Here is an 18094-nt window from a genome sequence, read left to right as displayed (position 1 = left end):
CAGGAAAATGACCAGGACAGCGGTTCCAGGGTGCGAGTGACCTGAGAGGGCTTCTGCACTGTGTAGGGAGGTCCTGAGGAACAAGCTGAGGAACTGGGAGCACAATGGGGTGAGTCAGGACGCTACTGGGGACAAGAGGCCATGGCTGGGGAAGTGCTGCCTCCACAGCTGGCCTGGGAGATCAGCCCCCTCAGCTCCACAGCCTGGAAATGCTTGGGGAACTCAGAAACCAGCAAACTAGCTTTCCCTGCTCACAGAGAGCACTGGGCATGTGTACAGAGCCTGCCACTTCCCTATCCATGTGGTGGCCCAGAGCCCTGGGAGTGCACAGACGAGGAGGCAGGGACAAGGAAGCGAGCCACTCCACACCCCATGCCCCACTGCACCCTGTACACCCATGTTCTGCCCCCAGCACCCCCTGCACCCACACCCTGCCCCCAGCTCCTCCCACACCCTGTGCACCCATGCCCTATGCCCCACACCCTTTTGCTTCTCCCCCATGCTGCACCCCACCCCACGCTCTGCCCCTGAACCACTGTTCCACCTCCTGCTGCATGCCCACCCCATGCCATGCCCTGCACCCCCCGATCCCCCACACTGCGCACTGCGCCAGGCCTATCTAATAGACATTTCCGACTTACCTGTGGACAAGGGCAGCTGACGTACCCAGTCCCACGGCCCAAGGTCATTCCAAGCAGAAGCCTGGGGGCCAGCAGATCGATCAGGCCCACAAGCACAGTCTCCACTGAGGTGCACACTGCTCACCCCCAGCGCCAGGGTTGGAGACTTTCAGCACCCCAGGACCACGGACTTGTCAGGAATTTCACCGATTCTCCATCCTGCTTACACAGCTGCTGCAGTCAAGGAGAAGTGGGCCTGAGGGGAAGAGGAGGCCAAGAGCAACAACTGCTGGAAAGAAATGGAAAGTATAGTCTGGCAAACAGCCCATCTGCCTAACCTTAAACAGATCCTCAAGTAGAGTTGCATCCTGTGTGCGAGGTCTGGACCTTGGTTTGGCAGTTCAAAAGAGACTTCAACGCAAACCCAAGACAACATAATACCTTAAACAACGGAGGGAAATCAGCTTTCCAAATAACCCTGTCAAGATAATCAAATGCTTCAGAGCCAACAGAAAATCACAAAGCATGTGACAATGCATGCAGATATGGCGCCGCCAAATGGCCAGACTAAAACACTAGAGGAGATCAAAGATGTTCATACAATTCTCCGAAAGGAGATCAAGAAGACACTAGAAGAGCATAAAGAAGAACTTGAAAGAATAAATAGAAAAATAGCAGACATCACAAAGATGAAAGATACTATAGACCAAATTAAAAATACACTATTGGGCGATACGATGGTGGCTTAGTGGCAGAGTTCTCACCTGTCATGTGGAGACCTGGGTTCGATTCCCAGAGCCTGCCCATGCCAAAAAAAAAAATACACTAGAGATACACAACAGCAGATTTGAAAAGGCATAAGAAAAAATAATTGAACTAGAGCATAGGACAATTGAATTTGAACACACTAAAGAATAAATGGCAGAAATAATGGAAAATTTGAATTGGGTCTCAGGGAAATGATGGATAACATGAAACATGTTAAGACTCATCAGTGGGAAGGAAAAGAGAAGAGTAAAAGGCTAGGAATATTAGTTGAGGAAATAATGGGAGAAAACTTCCCAACCCTTATAAAAGACATAAATATGCAAATCAAAGAAGCCCAATGAATCTCAAATAGAATAAATCCAAATAGGCCTACTTTAAGACACATACTAATCAATCTGTCACATGTTGAAGAGAAGCAGAAAGCATCAAGAGAAAAGCAACTCACCACATACAAGGGAAACCACATAAGATTGAGTTCAGTCTTATGAGCAGGCACCAGGGGGGGGAGAAGGCAGTGGAATGACATATTTAAGATCCTGAAAGAGAAAGACTTCCAGATAATAATTATTTATCCTGCCAAATTGTCCTTCAAAAATGAGGGAGAAATGAAAATTTTCACAGACAGACAAAGGCTGAGAGAATTTGCTGACAAGAGACCAGCTCTACAAGAAATATTAAAGGGAGATCTGTTGGCTGAAATAAAAAGACAGCAGAGGGAGGTCTGGAGAAGGGCACAGAGTTGAAGAGTACCAGTAAGGAGTAAAAAGAGAAAGAGGGAAAAGAATATATAGATCTGACAAATAAAAACCAAAGAATTAGATGATAGATTCAAGAAATGACTTTTTAGTAATGATACTACCTACATACTCAGTGCTAGAAATTTTTAATTTGCTGGTTAGAGATGAATTTAGATAATTTTTCTCTGTTGCCATATTATTGGCATTTCGCAGTACATTGTATGAGACAGAAAAGTCTCAGTGCCATTTAAAATATAGAACTCATCCCTATTATATCTGTCTGGTTGCATTTATATTTCAAGATAAACCTTTTTAAAAATATTCTAAATGTAAAAAATTGGGATTATGTTTTGAAGTGAATTATATACCTTAAGCTGTGTAACCTTTCAATAGTTTTATGGAAATTTTAAGTTTTTTATATAATTACCTAATTGGTTAATATGATCCTAAGCTTCTCTATCAAATTATATAACATGATGACCTTCTATCCTTCAGTATGCCTTATTGTGATTGATGTATTTGTGTGATGAAACAAAATAAAAGTAAACTCCAGGTATATTAATCCCTTTTTCCAGTGATGAGCACCTTTGAAGCTGGGGATAATACACTATTTTCATTAGGATGCATTACCTACCTGCTGCTTAAAATTCTGTCTTCCAAGGAAAAGTAAGAAGGTGGAGTCGTTTTATTAAAATATTTTTTAAAGAAAATAACCATGAACGTCTGAATATTAAAAGTATAAGAAATTCAGACAATTTATATCTCAAGGAATATTTTAATTCAGAGTGTCTTAATAGTATTCTCAGAGCAGTTGGTGCTTTCTAACCTTTTCACATTCTTAGATATAGGATTTTTCATTTTTTGTACTTGAATATTTCTAAATAAAACTAATATTTTGCTCTCGTCAAAAAAAATTAATGAAATTCTGCTATACTTTTCACCTTATAAGATCAAATATGTTAGATTCTCCTAAACATTCGAAATACTTTAAATAACAAACAGGTGCACATTATTCCTACACATAACACAGTGGCTTTAGTTTTGTTTACTTTATTATGTCTATATTGAATTTCAAACCTTTTCAGTGCAGAGATGCTCAATTAACTATAGGAAGCGGTGTTACCTTCTCAGGAAAGCTGAGGTTTCTGATTGGATTGCCTGACTCTCGGAAATTTGAGAAGTGAGAGCTATGCACAATCTGTGTATTTTAGAAATTCACCCAGAAACCAGGGTCTGTTCTCTATACATTTAATAAAATGACTTTTAAAATATAGAGCCATAAAATATAAATAATAAATTCTGAAAATAAGGATTTTAAGAATATATTTATTTTCATAACTAGAGTGAGCAAACACAGTACATTGATGAGAAAAAAGTTTGAATCTTTTTAAAACTTTTTTTTAAACATAGATATTCTAAAATGCAGACTTTGTAAATAGAAAAAATGTGACCTGACAAAAAGTGTTAGAAAAAATAATTTTACATGTCAGCTTTATTGGTCAGGGAAAATGTACTTCAAGAAGGCTTGTAGACTATGTTCACACTTCTAAGTAGTGATGTATTTCACACTAAGTGAGTTGTAGTAATGAGACACATGCATTATTTCAGACAACTTAAATGATCATTAAGTATAAGGGTATTCTCTTCTTGATTTTTATAATAAATCACCTGGTCCTCTGTAAAGAACAGTATATGCAAGAGCTACAGAATTACCTTGAGCTGGAATTTGAGTATATTATATGCAATATTATAGTTGCAAAAAGAAACTATTATGTTAATTACCACCTTTGAATTTTATGTATATCCTAGTGTGTTGCCACTTCAGGTATGTGACAAAAATCTTAAATTTATTTTCATTTATTTCAGTTGCATAAAAAATAAAATACACTATTGCTTACTGGAATTTTTATAGCAAGTCATGAAAAAGAAATGATGGCACAGTCTGGCTGCTGTAGAAGTGATTTAATGCTCTGCCACACAGAAATAAAGCTGAAAGTTAGAAACTAAAACCTTTTTAAATTCTGGCTTATTTATTTCCAGGAATATTCAATTGAATAGAATTCCTTTAATTTTGTTACAATACATTACAAATATTTTGTATTGTGCTTTAAAGTAGTAATTGTTTACCTTTGCACCAATTCACATAGGTTGGTGGTTAAACTTTATAGTTTCATTATTTGCCTTAACTTACTTTTGGTTTTTTTTGTTTGTTTGTTTGTTTTACATGGGCAGGCACCGGGAATCGAACCTGGGTCCTCGGGCATGGCAGGCAAGCACTCTTACCTGCTGAGCCACCGTGGCCCACCCAACCACCGTGGCCCACCCCTTTAACTTACTTTTATTTAAGTTTTTTTAATTAGAGAAGTTGTAGATTTATAGAGAAATCATGCAGAAAATACCGAGTTCCCATATATCCACCTAGAGCAGTGCCTTTCTTGCAATTGATAAGAGAATATTAAAATCGTACTATTAAATACGAGTCCATAGTTTACGTTAGGGTTCACTGCATTGTTCCCGTTCTATAGTTTTTTTATATATATAAATTTTTAATTAGAGAAGTTGTACGTTTACGTAACAGTCATTCATAAAATATAGAATTCCTATATATCACTCTATAAGTAACACCTTGCATTAGTGTGGCTCATTTGTTACAGTTCACGAAAGAGCCTTCTGTGATTGTACTGCTAACTGCAGCTCATCGTTTGCAGTTGGGCTCACTGTAGCATACTATTCAATGTGGGATTTTTTAGTTTTTACATTAGTGGGGCCAGTTATGGCCTCAGTGTTGTGCTGCCATCACCACTAGCCGTTAACAAAAGTTTTCCGGTCACCCCAAACAGAAACTCTGAACCAGTTAAGCATTAACTCCCCCACTGCCTTAAAATTTAAGAATAATTTTTTTATCTCTAGGGTTTTGGAATGACAAGGAGGAACTAAAGAAATTGAGGCAAAGTGAAATGGTTTTCAAGCCACAGAAGAAATGGCAGGAATATGAAATGAGTATGGAAAACTGGGTCAAAGCAGTGAAACGCTCCATGAATTGGTATACCAAGATTTAGCACTAGAAGAAATGGCTCAGACCATCGATGGCTGTTGATGCATCCTGCAGACGAGACAACGCTGGGGCATACACAACAGCACGGTGACCGAGGGGGACGGGCTTAAAATGAGCTTCACGACCACAGAGCAAAAGCATTTCTTTTTGAAAAACGAAACAAAACCTCTTATTTTTTTTTATCCTAACCTTGCTGAAATTGATATGGCAGTAATACCTCACTCAGAACTTGTATGTCTTCTGTTAAGTAGCAAATTCCAAAGGACTTCAGCCATTTTCAGCCATATTCTGACAGTTATGGATCCTCTTCCTTTTTATACTTACATCAGTGGTGCATGTGAATGTAATTGTCTGCTATTGAGCTAACAGCTCCAGGTCAAGCACCATTTACATTTTGTTCAAAGATTATGTGATAAGTATTTCCGTTAATTCTTTAGAATTAAGTGGGCTATTTGAAGTGCATATAGCTAAAAAGAAAGAACAACTATGGAAATGCCAAATTTTGAAATATTAATATTTTTTGTTTAAAGTCATTGTTCAGTGTCATATCCAAATATCAGATCAATATGTCCATCTCAGATAAGCTTATTAAGAAGTAAGCTTTCCTTTACTGGACTTAAAGACACTGCCTTAATTTTTTCTTGCTTAGCTAATATCTGAGCATTCTTTATATGTTGAAAAACACTGAGAAAATAATCTTAGTTGATAGAACTAAATAGGGAATTGATTTTTTTTTTTTTTTTTTTTTTTTTGCGGGGTGCATGGTCTGGAAATCAAACCCAGGTCTCTCACCTGGAAGGCGAGCATTCTACACTGAACCACCCATGCACACTCTGGGAACTGATTTTTAAGGAACAAAAAGTACCATTTATTTTCCTTCCCAAATAGCTTTTTTCCCAAAAACCTCTGGCTAAAGAATAACACCGCATTTTTTACAAAATCCAGATAGTTAACGTAAATCTTGTCTTCTCCTGTTGTCTATTTTTCTTAGTTGTTAGGATGCTTACGTAAATGTCTTTTGTTTTTATTATTTTTAAGGGCTAATTGACAGAGGTAATTATAAGACAGTGTCCTCATTTATTGGTGAGCTTAAAAATTGGCTTCCTTGGGGTATTTTACTTGTCATGTATCTTCTTTATGTTCTTCCAGTCAACTCATCTCTTTGATTTCTGTGCAGTGGCTGGCTGGAAGAGGTCAGGGCAGTGCATTCAGGCTAATGGTTGCCTTTTAGACACTGAGCCAGAGAGCGCAGAAAGGAGCAGGGATATTCCACATTCTTGAGCTTTCTTGATAAAGTGTGGAGGGGTAAGCATTGTGAAACCATCTAACCACCCTAAGGCAGTCGACCAGCCTGTGGGCTGTCCTGTGGCCCGTCCTTACATTTGGAGTGGGCTCTGTTTGGATTTGCAGCAGGAGTGACTTTATTTCCCTCTTGATCAGGCTTTTCGCATAGAGTCCTGCTGTTCTGGAAATAGCTATTGAATAAGGTGATGAAGGAGTGACTGTTGCGTTGTATGTGGCCATTTCAGAGATGGTTACATATAATGGAACCAAAGGTCAAATGGCACTTTTGCAAATTCAAGTGTCTTCTTAAATTATGGATTTTTTTGATGGGAGCATTGTAGCACATATATGGTATCATCAACTTTGTTAATTAAGATTTTAAAATATTTTTGTTAAGAAGTGTTTTTCTTTAATAAGTCAGATCCCGTTATATAGCTGATATCTTATTCTCCTCCTCTTTCTTCATTCTTTCTCTGTTTACATTCTTTTTGTAAAGCTTAGTGGCCAATTAAGGGCTTTATCGAAATCTTATGAAAGCTGCCCTTGTTTTGCTATTTGTTATTTAACTCTCTCTTATAAACTGTATCTCATGGTGAATTTGTAGGAAATAATTCTGGTTTTTTTTGTGTTAGGATACATGAAATCTTAGTAACACCTAAAAGTTCATTTCTTTTCCCCATTCTTCTTTCTCAGCATATAGTCACAAAATAAAGGATAAATAGCTTTTAGGATAATGTAGGAATACAAGTTTGTTTGAATTATATCTCATGAAATTGAATATTCTCCCCAAAAATCAGTGGCTAATTTTTACCTCTGTAAGTCTAGAAGCTAATCTTTTATTTTAATATTTCTGGCTGTTTTCAGTGAAATAGTTTAGTAAATCTTTGTTAGATTTAACCAGAATCAGAAACATCACCACATGTGAGCAACAACAAAAAATGTCCTTTCCATCTTTCAAGTTTATTTTTCATCTTAATTCTAATATTTGAATTTTATTTTTTATTTCTGTGCTAATATTTTTCAGCATGTTTTACTTTTCCATTCTGGAGCTATCAGGTATTTTTAGGTGGAATCCAGCTATTTCATCAAGGAGAATGTTCTTATATAATCCATTTTAGTGATACAAATTGCTTTTATACTGTGAACTTAACTGATTTTTAAATCTTTTATATCCAACCATAACAGGGTTTCTCAGCCTCTACATTATATTGATATTTTGGGCAAGATAATTCTGTAAAAAAAAAAAAACAACAAAAAATCTAGTAACATATATGCATCTAAAATTTTCCCTTTTAACCACATTCAAATATAGAGCTGAGTGCTGTGAATTACATTCGCAATTGTGCTGCCTTCACTATCATCATTACTAGAACTTTCCATCAGCCCTAGCAGAAACTGTGCACCAAGGAAGCAGTAGCCCCACTCCCCCCTGCCCTGGACCCAGGTAGCCTGAACTCTAGTTTCTGTCTCTACAAATGTGCTTATTCTGATCATTTCTTATCAGTGAGATCATACTGTCCTTTGTATAACTTTTTCATTAGCAAAAAACTGCATTGGCTTGGGGTCAGAAATGTCGGAAAAAGGTAAAGAAAAATATCCTTTGTTAGGGTATAAAGTGATGCGAGGCTGCGGGAGGTGTGGTGCTTGTGCATGGACCCCACAGCCGGGTGTGGCCTGCCAGCCTGAAGCCTCCTTCACCTCCTTCACGGCCCTGCGTGGACCCAGTGCATCTTTGCTCTCCATTGTAGGATGGTTAGCAACACCCCTGACCTTTTGCCCACCAGCTGCCAGCTAGCACCCCCTAATTATGAAAGCCCAAAATGCCTCCAAACATGATCCTGAGTCCCCTGCCTGAGAGGCAAAATCCCCACAGGTTTACAACTACTGCTGTAGGCTGAGAAGAAAATTGAGAACTCAGTGAATGTGAAGTGTCTGTGATGCTGCTTTTCTCTGTGCCTCGTTTTACCTTAGGAAATGGTTTTTAGCAAAAAGAAATGAAGTATCTTAAAAGGAATAGGATTTCTAAGGTTTTTGCAGGTTGATAGGGCAAACAAGAATCTCATGTTGTAACTGTCTTCTGATTTTACCCGCACTCCTGCCCTACCACCCCATCTTAATGAGTAGGTCAGGACTTCACTGTCTGGCTCAGGTGGTCTGCAGAGCTAACACAGGGTCACCTTTGCTTTGATCTGCTTTTTGGCTTCGTTTTCACCTGTGAACAAAGGAGACAATCACTCTCTTCATCTGCCTTCTGTGCAAGCCTGCCCCAGACTGCACGTTCCCTGGAAACAGTGCTTCTTCCGCAGAACTAAAAACTGTGCCTTCATATTTGTGGAATGAACTTTTATTTTCTATATCTAAGGGCAACATTTTTTGCATATACATTGTCTCCTTAGTACTACATACATTGTTGATAGAAAACAGCTTCTGTTTCTTGCAAGTAAGGTATGTTTCTATTGAATTAAGAAGGACTACTTTGTTATGAGAGCTAGAATCCTCTTATTTTTATTTAAACATTCTTCAAATGTTTATTTATTTGCAAATGCATTTGTGAAGGAGATACACATCTATACATACACATAGTTATAGTACCTTTTTAAGGTTTAATTGAGGTCTTTCTATTCACAGGCCTGTATTTGCCTGAAGATGAGTAACAGATTAACCCTTAAGAGGGCAAACACTGGTGCTATAGGGAAGGAACTTCAGAAATAGCCCTTTCTGCAGCGGACTCACACTGGGGTCCAGGCTTTGTTTGAACATGGTCTGGCCCAGGAGCCTGGTGAGAATTTTAAAACTCTTTGTAGGGAGATGATGGCCGTGTCCTAGGGTTCTTAGATTTTAGGTGATTATCTAGAGTCATCCTAGAAATGGCCTAGAAGGCTTGAGTCTACCTTGAAAGATCCTGAATCCTTTTGGGAAGTTCAGATCATGTTTGTCAATAAGAATTAAAAACTCAAACCACTTTTGCCCTTTAAAACCCACCTGGTTCCATAATCATGTTCTCTCATAACCCTACGCCAGGTTATCTGGCTCAGACTAGTCAAAATGGGCAACCTCATAGAAGTCAAATGTGTGATCCAGAATCACATCCATTTTTAAGTTTGGAGCCTGATAGCCATAAACATTTTTGCGCCAGCATCTGTATTTTCACCAATTTCACATAGGACCACTGTCCCTAGAGGAATGCAAGATTAATCTTGGGAGCAGAAAAAATAGAAGCAGGAGCTTGCAGAATCAGATATTTCTGAAATTCTCTGTTATCCTTTCTGTTTCAACTGTCTTTACCTCTTTATAAATTTGTTCTGTTATAAAATGCCTGTGTCTAGACATATATCTGTATTATTTAGAAGAGAAATGGCATAAAGATTTCAATTTAAATGAGCCATATCTTTATAAGAAACTGCCAAATTTTTGCTTTCCAGAGTGGCTGTACCATTTTACCTTCCCACCAGCAATGTGTGAGTGATGCCATTCCTCTGCATCCTTGCCAGCATGGGTTTTGTCCTTGTTTTTCATTTTAGTCATTCTGATCGCTGTGTAGTATCTCATTATGGCTTAATTTGCATTTCCCTAATGGCTAATGATGATGAACATCTTTTCATGTACCTCTTTGCCATCTGTGTATACTCTTCAGTGAAATGCCTGTTTGTCTTTTGCCCATTTGCTAATTAGATTGTTTGTGAAATGAGCCATTTCTTTAAAGGAATACCTTTTTAAAAGTTTTTTTTTTAAACAGTCTAGTGACTTAAGAAGTCATTAAATGAGATTTTCAAATCCTTTCTGGGTAAAATGCATATAGTATTTTAAACATGATTTTATAAAAGCAGGAAATGTCTTCATCGTCCTTCTGTCCTCATTATGTCATGTGGTACTAATACTGTGCAATAGCAAAAAAAGTTTCAAAGATACCTTTGCTAAGTAGAGGAGCAGATAAATATTTTGTACATAGCTATCGTGTTTCTAAGTTTTTTAATTTAAAATAAGTTGATTTGTATAAATGTTTCAGAATGGCAAATTAATTAGAAGACAATATTTGTGCAAGATGGTAAATCCAGATTCTAAATCATATACAGCAGCAAGTTAATAATCTTATTTATTTGACTGTTTTTCTACAAATTTCATAGTTTTATTAATGTCATTAAGAACCTCATAAATTTTTGTTAGAATCTATAGGTAAAGATCTAGGATGCACAGCAGTAGAACTATTTCTCATGCGCATCTGAATTTTCCCCTTTTTTTAATCTACTTTAGCCTTCAGATTTTTTTTTTTTAATTTTACCTGGAAATCCTTATTAAAATACCATTTCCTGGTTTTGGTTTTTGCTCATTAAGAAGGTCACAGAAAAATAAGCATACATTGACTACAGTTGTTACTGAAGATAAATTTGGGCTTATTGTGATTAGAGAAGAAGGGTTTTTTGTAACCCTGCCTCTTTAGATCCTGTTTAGGCTTATTCTATATTCTACATTCTTACATGGGGGAACATTTTAGAGAAGACAATTAATTATTTGTGGTGGGGAAAGGCTGATGTAATTTTTTTGGAAAATGTAATTTTTTTTTAATACTTAGAGGGATTATAAATAACTGGATGAAAGGTAACTTCACATACTAATGTGATGGAATTAACCTTGCAGTTTTTAAGAAATCTGTTCTGGAAATTAGCACCTTAAAATTATTTGGGAAACTACAGTGAAATAGTAAATGATTGATCTATGCATACTAATATATTAAAGCCATTTTTATTTATTGTTTCTTTATTTATTGCTTTGGGTTTTCACACACTTACTTAGCGACACGCATATGGTAGAGGATTCAGTCATATAATCCAGATTTCATTCCCGGACCATAGCAAAGCCTATTGCTATCTCCAAGCTCATGGTATCATTCCGTAAGAGCATATATGAAGAATGATAAACACTTGAGTTATTTGGAAAAAGGAAGAGGTTTTGTTTTGTTTTGGTTTAATTCAAAGTATTGTTAGTCTTACAAGAGGGACAAAGAAAAGGGGTAATAAGGAGATATGTAAAGCTGACTTTTCTGAAATTTATCAGATTATTTTATAGTAAATAGAAATTATGGTGATATGAAGTAATTGTGGGTTTTTTGTTACTTAGGAAAAGAACCAGAACCCACTGAGAGGTGGAGATTGTAAAGCAAATGGGTTAGATTTGCTAAATGCACCCATCCTCCTGGCCCCTTAGTTTGCTCCTCAAATAGCAGGGTGTGTTCTCACCTGCACACTCTGTCTGGGCCCCCTGGGAGGGAGTCCAGTGCAGCCCTGCTGCTCAGGACAGCCCCGGCTGGGATTTGAGGCTGACCCGACTGCTTTCCAGAACTGTGGTCAGGTGATTGATCACACCAGTACTTAAAGTCAGGGACAAGTTTCATACCAGCTTTTCTGATTGGATGTCTCCTATTATAGGGGAAAAGGCATGCTTATAAATAACAAGCCAGTCATCCCTTTGGGAAGCTCCTTCACAGAACTAAGGGTAGCCTCATTCTGGAAACATCTCCACTGTTCTCTCCGAGTCCTGTAATCTACTGATGGCTTTCCTTAAAGGTCTCTTCTACCGACCGCCCTGCAGGGGCAAGTCATGGTATTTTAGTGCGGGAAGCAAGGTGCTTGGCTTCCACACGGGACACTGCATTCTTGGAATGCACAAAGTGCCTTTGGAAAGAGTGTTTACCGTTGTTGGTATCTCCTAGTAGGGACTTACATCCATTAGGGTCACAGATCGACAGTTTGCAGTTCCATTTAAAAAACTGAGCCTGTCCTTGTTTTTAAAGGTTCTTCCTAGCAGCCTGCCCAACCTGTCCTGTTCGCCCACTCACCAGCCAGGTGGCATTCATCCATCTCGCAGGATGGCTGGGTGAGTGCAGTGGGGAAGGGGACAGGTAGGAGGCATCCCGAGGTGGCAGGTGTTTGGGTGGGTGTGCAGGAGCTGGTGGCTTCCTGCTGTTTCTGCCGGGACACCCAGTGTGCAGTTAAGTGGAAGGCAGCAGTTTAGCAGCCCACACTGGGCATTTTCCTTCAGGAGGAAACCTGCAGCGCAGCTGTGAGAAACAAAGCAAGAGAGCCTGAGTGTCACACCCAGAGTACAAGATGCTCCCTCCTCTGGGTCTGAGGTTGTTGCTCCTCTGCCCGGCAAATCGGTATGTTCAATCCCAGCAGCTGTAACGTAACCTTTTCTCCCCACTCGTCTTTTACCACACCCACACCTTTCATCCCGAAGGGCCAGGTGCACAGGAGGCATTTTTATAAAACCTAAGCAGATGAAGTTTGAATCCCTTAGGCTCCTTTTGGCTGGGCTGTCACCCACTCCGTGTCCTGACCAAGCTGGCCTGGGGGTGCTGTCTAAAAAAAGAACACAGCATCTTTCCCAGGAAAAGTCAGAGTGGAATCTTGAACTTTCAAAATAGGTCCATTTCATTCTGATCATTATCCAGGAAGTGGCCAAGAGGAGATGACCGCTTCCTGGAGCAGCTGCTCTCTGTGACCACACTCCCTTAGTGAGGTCCGTGCGCCAGAGGAGGCAAGGGAGGTAGGGCCAGGGCTCCTTTTGAGTGAGGTTTTTTTTAAATATATACACTTTTATTGTAAGCAACAAACAAACATACAAACATTCTTGACATACATTCTGTACATGGTGTACAATCAGTGGCTCATAATATCATCACATAGTTGTGTATTCATCATGTGATCATTTTTTGGAACATTTGCATCTCTCCAGCAAAAGAAAGAAAAAAGAAAACTCATCCATGCCATAACCTTACCCCTTCCTCTCATTGACCAATTTATTTTAACCTTTGTTCCCCCTATTATTTGTTTATTTTTTATCCATATTTTTTTACTCATCTTTTCATACCATGGATAAAAGGACAGCATCAGACACAAGGTTTTCACAATCACACAGTCACATTTTAAAAGCTATATCATTACATAATTATATTCAAGAAACATGGCTACTGGAATACAGCTCTACAGTTTCAGATATTTCCCTCTAGGCACTCCAATACACCATAAACTAAAAAGGGTTTATCTATATAATGCATAAGAAGAACCTCCAGGATAACCTCTTCACTCTGTTTGAAATCTTTCAGCCACTAACACTTCATTTTGTCTCATTTCTCTTCCCCCTTTTGGTCGAGAAGATTTTCTCAGTCCCTTGATGCTGAGTCCCAGTTCATCCCAGGATTCCATGTTGCCAGGGAGATTTACACCCTTGGGGGTCATGTCCTATGTAGGGGGGAGGGCACTTGCTGTGCTGGCTTAGAGAGGCCACATCTGAGCAACAAAAGAGTTTCTCTGGGCATGACTCCTAGGCCTAATTTTAAGTAGGTTTAGCCTGTCCTTTGTATGAATAAGTTTCATAGGGGCGAACCCGAAGATCAAGGGCTCAGCCTATTGATTTGGTTGTCCCCACTGCTTGCAAGAATATCAGAAATTCTCCAAATGGGGAAGTTGAATTTTTCCCCCTTTCTCCCCATTTCCCCAAAGGGACTTTGCAAATACTTCTTTATTCACTGTTCAAATCGAGTCAGTTTTTTGAGGAGACGTTTCCAACACTCAGCAATTGGAGGACAGAACAGCACATGGATGGGACATCAGATACCTTGATTATCAGCTCCTTGTTAAGTAGCTTTTGCAATAAAAGGCACACCATTGTCATACTGCGAATGGTCTGGGAAGCCAAGTATGCCAGATTTGAGTTTTGGGTGCCACAATAATGTGGCCAGAGTTGGCAGATCAGAAGCGCAGCAGCATAACCTGAACCATGCTAACAGGCGAGATACTGCCAGGAACCTCACAAGGGGACCAGTGGTCCTATACCTGGTTCATCCTCAGAAGCAGGCATGACAGGCCCCTGTGTCCTTCCTCACCATCCGCAGATGAGTCCATTTTGGCAGGAGTCAAAGTCTGGCCTGCAGTGGCAACCTTTGCTTCAGAGCCCTTCATTTCGTGCCCGCGCGTTGCCACGTTGTTCAATGCCATAATGAATCTGACAGCAAGGTTTGCAATCTGGATGGTGCAGGCCCAATCAGAAACTTGATTCCTGTCGCGCCCAGCAGAGAATGGGCTCTTATAGGCATCTACATGAATGACCAAAAGGGTTGGATCAGAAGCCATAATTCGTTTCCACCATTAATGACCCCTAAGAGCAGTGTTTTTATCCATCAGTCTGTAGTTTTCCAAGTGACACACAGTGGCAGCAGCAAAAGCACAACAAGGTTCATCGAGGGAAGTACTGGGAGCAAAGCCCTGACCTGCCATCGAGCAGTGGCCACACCTGCTTTCAGTTCCGCCTTGCTGGCACTGAGTTGAACCACCTCAGCGGCCCAGGGGACGGAAAAGGGGTTCAGCTTAGCTGAGTCATCAATGAACCAGGCTCAGGTGATAGGGGAGCTATGTGAACCAAGGGCTCCAGTGAACCAGGGCTTTGCTTCATGAAGTAGAGTGGGGGGCAAAGTTTCTTCCAAAGGGAAAGCTGCTACTTCTTGATGTAAAGTTGAGATGCCAACAGGCAAAGCCTATTTTCATTTGACAAGCGATGCTTTGAGGTCCTTCCTATCTTGTTAATCATTAAGTCTGAGCTGACCTGTGTCAAAGTGGGACCAGGCTGGAGAGTCACAAGCCTTCCATGCGTTGGGAATTCAGTTTTGACAGAAGCCCAATAGCAGGATAATAGGAACTTTTCAGAAGGGGCCTTCTTGATGAGTCACATCAGGTAGACGATGAGTCCATAACCCTAAGGGCGCCTCTGGGTAAAGCCTAACTCCTTGCCAGAAGTCCCAATCCATGAAACTGTCAGTAACAGACTTGGAGCTCAATGGGGCCACTAAGGTTCAGTGAGGAGGCTCGAAAGTATAGCGTGTGCTGCGTCGGCTTGCTGGAGAGCTTCCCACTCGGTCTGTTGATTAGGATGCTCCTCCGCGGATGCTCCAATAAAACGGACTGAGCACCATGCTCCTGTGAGGCTCATACTATGTCCAGTACCCAAAGACTCCAAAGAAGTACTGGACCTTCTTTTCAGTGGTGGAGTTCAGGAGGAACTGCAGTTTTTAAAAGACTTCTAGAAGGATTGAGCATTGTGAATCTGCTCATGTAATCCCAAGAAACTTCACTTCCTGGCAGGCCCCTGAGTGCTGTCAGGGTTTAAAGCCCAGGCCCCCATTGGTACAGAGGACGGGAGTGCTTTTTTATTTGGCTCCTTTTCCTAACCATAATATTTTTAAAACATTTTTTATTGTGAAATACATATACAAAAAAAGCAATAAATTTCAAAGTACATTGCAACAAGTAGAGAGAGAGAGGCCACACCTGAACCACAACAGAGGTCCTCTGGAAGTAGCTCTTAGGCATAATTATAGGTAGTCTTAGCTTCTCTGCGACAGAAATAAGCTTCACAAGAGCAAGTCTCAAGATCAAAGGTTTGGCCTATTAGCTGACGACGGAGTTTTTACTCCTGGCACTTCCCTAAATGGAGCTTCTTCCAATTTTAAGAATCCCTTGTGCCACTTATGGGTCAGGAAGTACAAGCATAATACACACAAATTCCTACCAATCATTCAGATGTGGATGCACCAACAACAGTACCTCGAATTGAACATCTCTGCACACAAGGTCACATTAGCTTACATTTCCAACTGTGGATGCTACCTAAACCCCCACAGTTGAATTCTGTACCCCTCGCCCTCCATGGGACCTAGTAAGATTATGATTTGGATAAAATTTTAGTCTCTCTCAAGTTCCTTAGCACACTCAAAGTGTGGCTGGCCTTTGCTTCTCTTGGGGGATAGGGAAACCTTGCCTTGACAATCATTTTTCTCTTTAAAGCAGCCAAGGGCAAGAGAGAAAGGGAAAGACGCATCATGGGCACAGAGGGAGCAAGCAGCTCCAATGCCAGTAAGTGAGGCATTGCTTTTTCACTTTCATGCAGCCCCAAACATGGCTCAACCAAACAAATCTCTAATGTTCATGATTCACTGTGCTTGTTTGAAAATATTATGTACCTCAGAAAAGCCATGTCATTTTCCTGATCCAGTCTTGTAGGGGCAGCCGTTTCTTTGAATCCTGAATCAATATTGTAGGGTGAAAATTTTGATTATCTGCATGAAGATTTGACACGCCCAATTGTGGGTGTGCCCTTTTGATTAGATGTGTCACCACCTGTTCCAGGTGGGTCTTGATTAGTTTACTGGAGTCCTTTAAAAGGGGAAACATTTTGGAGAAACCTCAAATGCAAATACTTGGAGAACAGTTGCTTCAGAGCAGACAGAGCCAACAGAGCCAACACAAGACCCAGACATTTGGAGATGGAGAGCCCAGCACACGTTGCCATGTGCCTTCCCATGAGATGCTAAGCAAGCCGAAACCCAGAGCTGTGTCTTGGAAGAGTGAAGTGAAGGCCCACAGACACTTAGAGAGAAAACCACTGGGCATTAGAAGCTGGAAGCAATGGAACTTAGAGCAAAGGCCACAGAGACCAGCCATGTGCCTTCCCATGTGACAGACATCGACCTTCATGATTCAAGGTATCTTTCTCCAATGCCTTAGTTTGGCCTTAGATCTGTAAACTTGTAACATAATAAACTCCCCTTTTAAAAGCCATTCCATTTCTGGTATATAGCATTCTGGTAGATTTAACATACCAAAACATGCATCCACAGCTCTAAATTCTCATTTCTTTTACCTTTAGGGAGTTCTTGATTTAGCCGACATAGCCACACTGCCTGTCAGTGATGCTGCACTGCTTGCTGCCCCATGTTGTGAAGGCAACCCTCCCTCCTCCCATCTAGAGGAGACTGAGCAACAGCTAAAGCACCATTTGGCAGCCTGTTTCAGTCATTTCTCCTGTCACTTAGCCTTGTGGGCAGCCAGATCCCAGGAGGTCATATCATGCTCCATGTTTTAGTTTCCTGGCTAATAAAACCAATTCTGTACAATGGTTTGGCTTAAACAACAGGAATTTATGGGCTCATGGTTTTGAGGCTAGACGAAGTCCAAAATCGAGGTGCCAGCAAGGCGATGCTACCTTTCTGAAAGACTGTGGCATTCTGAGGCTAGCTGCCTGCAATCCTCGGCCTTGGCTCTTCTGTCACATGGCAATGCACATGGCGACATCTTCTCTTTTCTCTTCTGGGCTCCACTGACTTCTGGCTGCTTTCTCGGCTTCTCTCTCAGTGTCCAATCTCCTTTGCTTATAAGGATTTTGGCCATATTGGATTAAGGCCCATCCTCCTTCAGTTGAAGCACATCTCAACTAATAACATCTTCGAAGGTCTTATTTACTAATGGGCTCACACCCACAGGACCAGGAGTTGGGACCTGAACATTCTTTTTGTGGAGGATATGATCCAATCCTCAACACCTGAACCCAGTTCACAGGGGTCTTTGACCTCTTTCTTCCAAAAATCCATGTCTCTATCAGCAACCCAGCTTTATCATCAAGAACTGTTAAGAACTGTGAAAAGTCTGACATTTTACTCTACATGCAAGCTAACAAAGTTAGCCTCCCATAGGTTCATGGATATGGGCGGAAGATATGAAATTCCTGGGTCAGATATTAAGGACTTATTACTCATTGTTTTAGTTTGCCAACTGCTGGAATGCAATATGCTGGAACTGGGA

The 18094-nt window shown here is 40.4% G+C and overlaps 1 protein-coding gene across 1 annotated transcript in view; it reads left to right on the top strand.

Moving 5' to 3' along the window:
• GK5 (glycerol kinase 5) overlaps nt 1-11211 on the top strand; it is a 117622-nt gene extending 106411 nt beyond the window's left edge. Inside the window, exon 16 of the mRNA XM_077130306.1 lies at nt 5036-11211. Coding sequence (XP_076986421.1) covers nt 5036-5184 — 149 coding nt within the window. The 3' untranslated portion in view covers nt 5185-11211. The remainder of the gene's footprint in view (nt 1-5035) is intronic.
• The last annotated feature ends 6883 nt before the right edge of the window (nt 11212-18094 follow it).

The sequence above is a fragment of the Tamandua tetradactyla genome, chromosome 15, assembly GCF_023851605.1.
Source record: "Tamandua tetradactyla isolate mTamTet1 chromosome 15, mTamTet1.pri, whole genome shotgun sequence".
Taxonomy (NCBI): domain Eukaryota; kingdom Metazoa; phylum Chordata; class Mammalia; order Pilosa; family Myrmecophagidae; genus Tamandua; species Tamandua tetradactyla.
The sequence above is the reverse complement of the archived record's forward strand: the minus strand, read 5'-3'. Positions and strand labels throughout refer to the sequence as shown.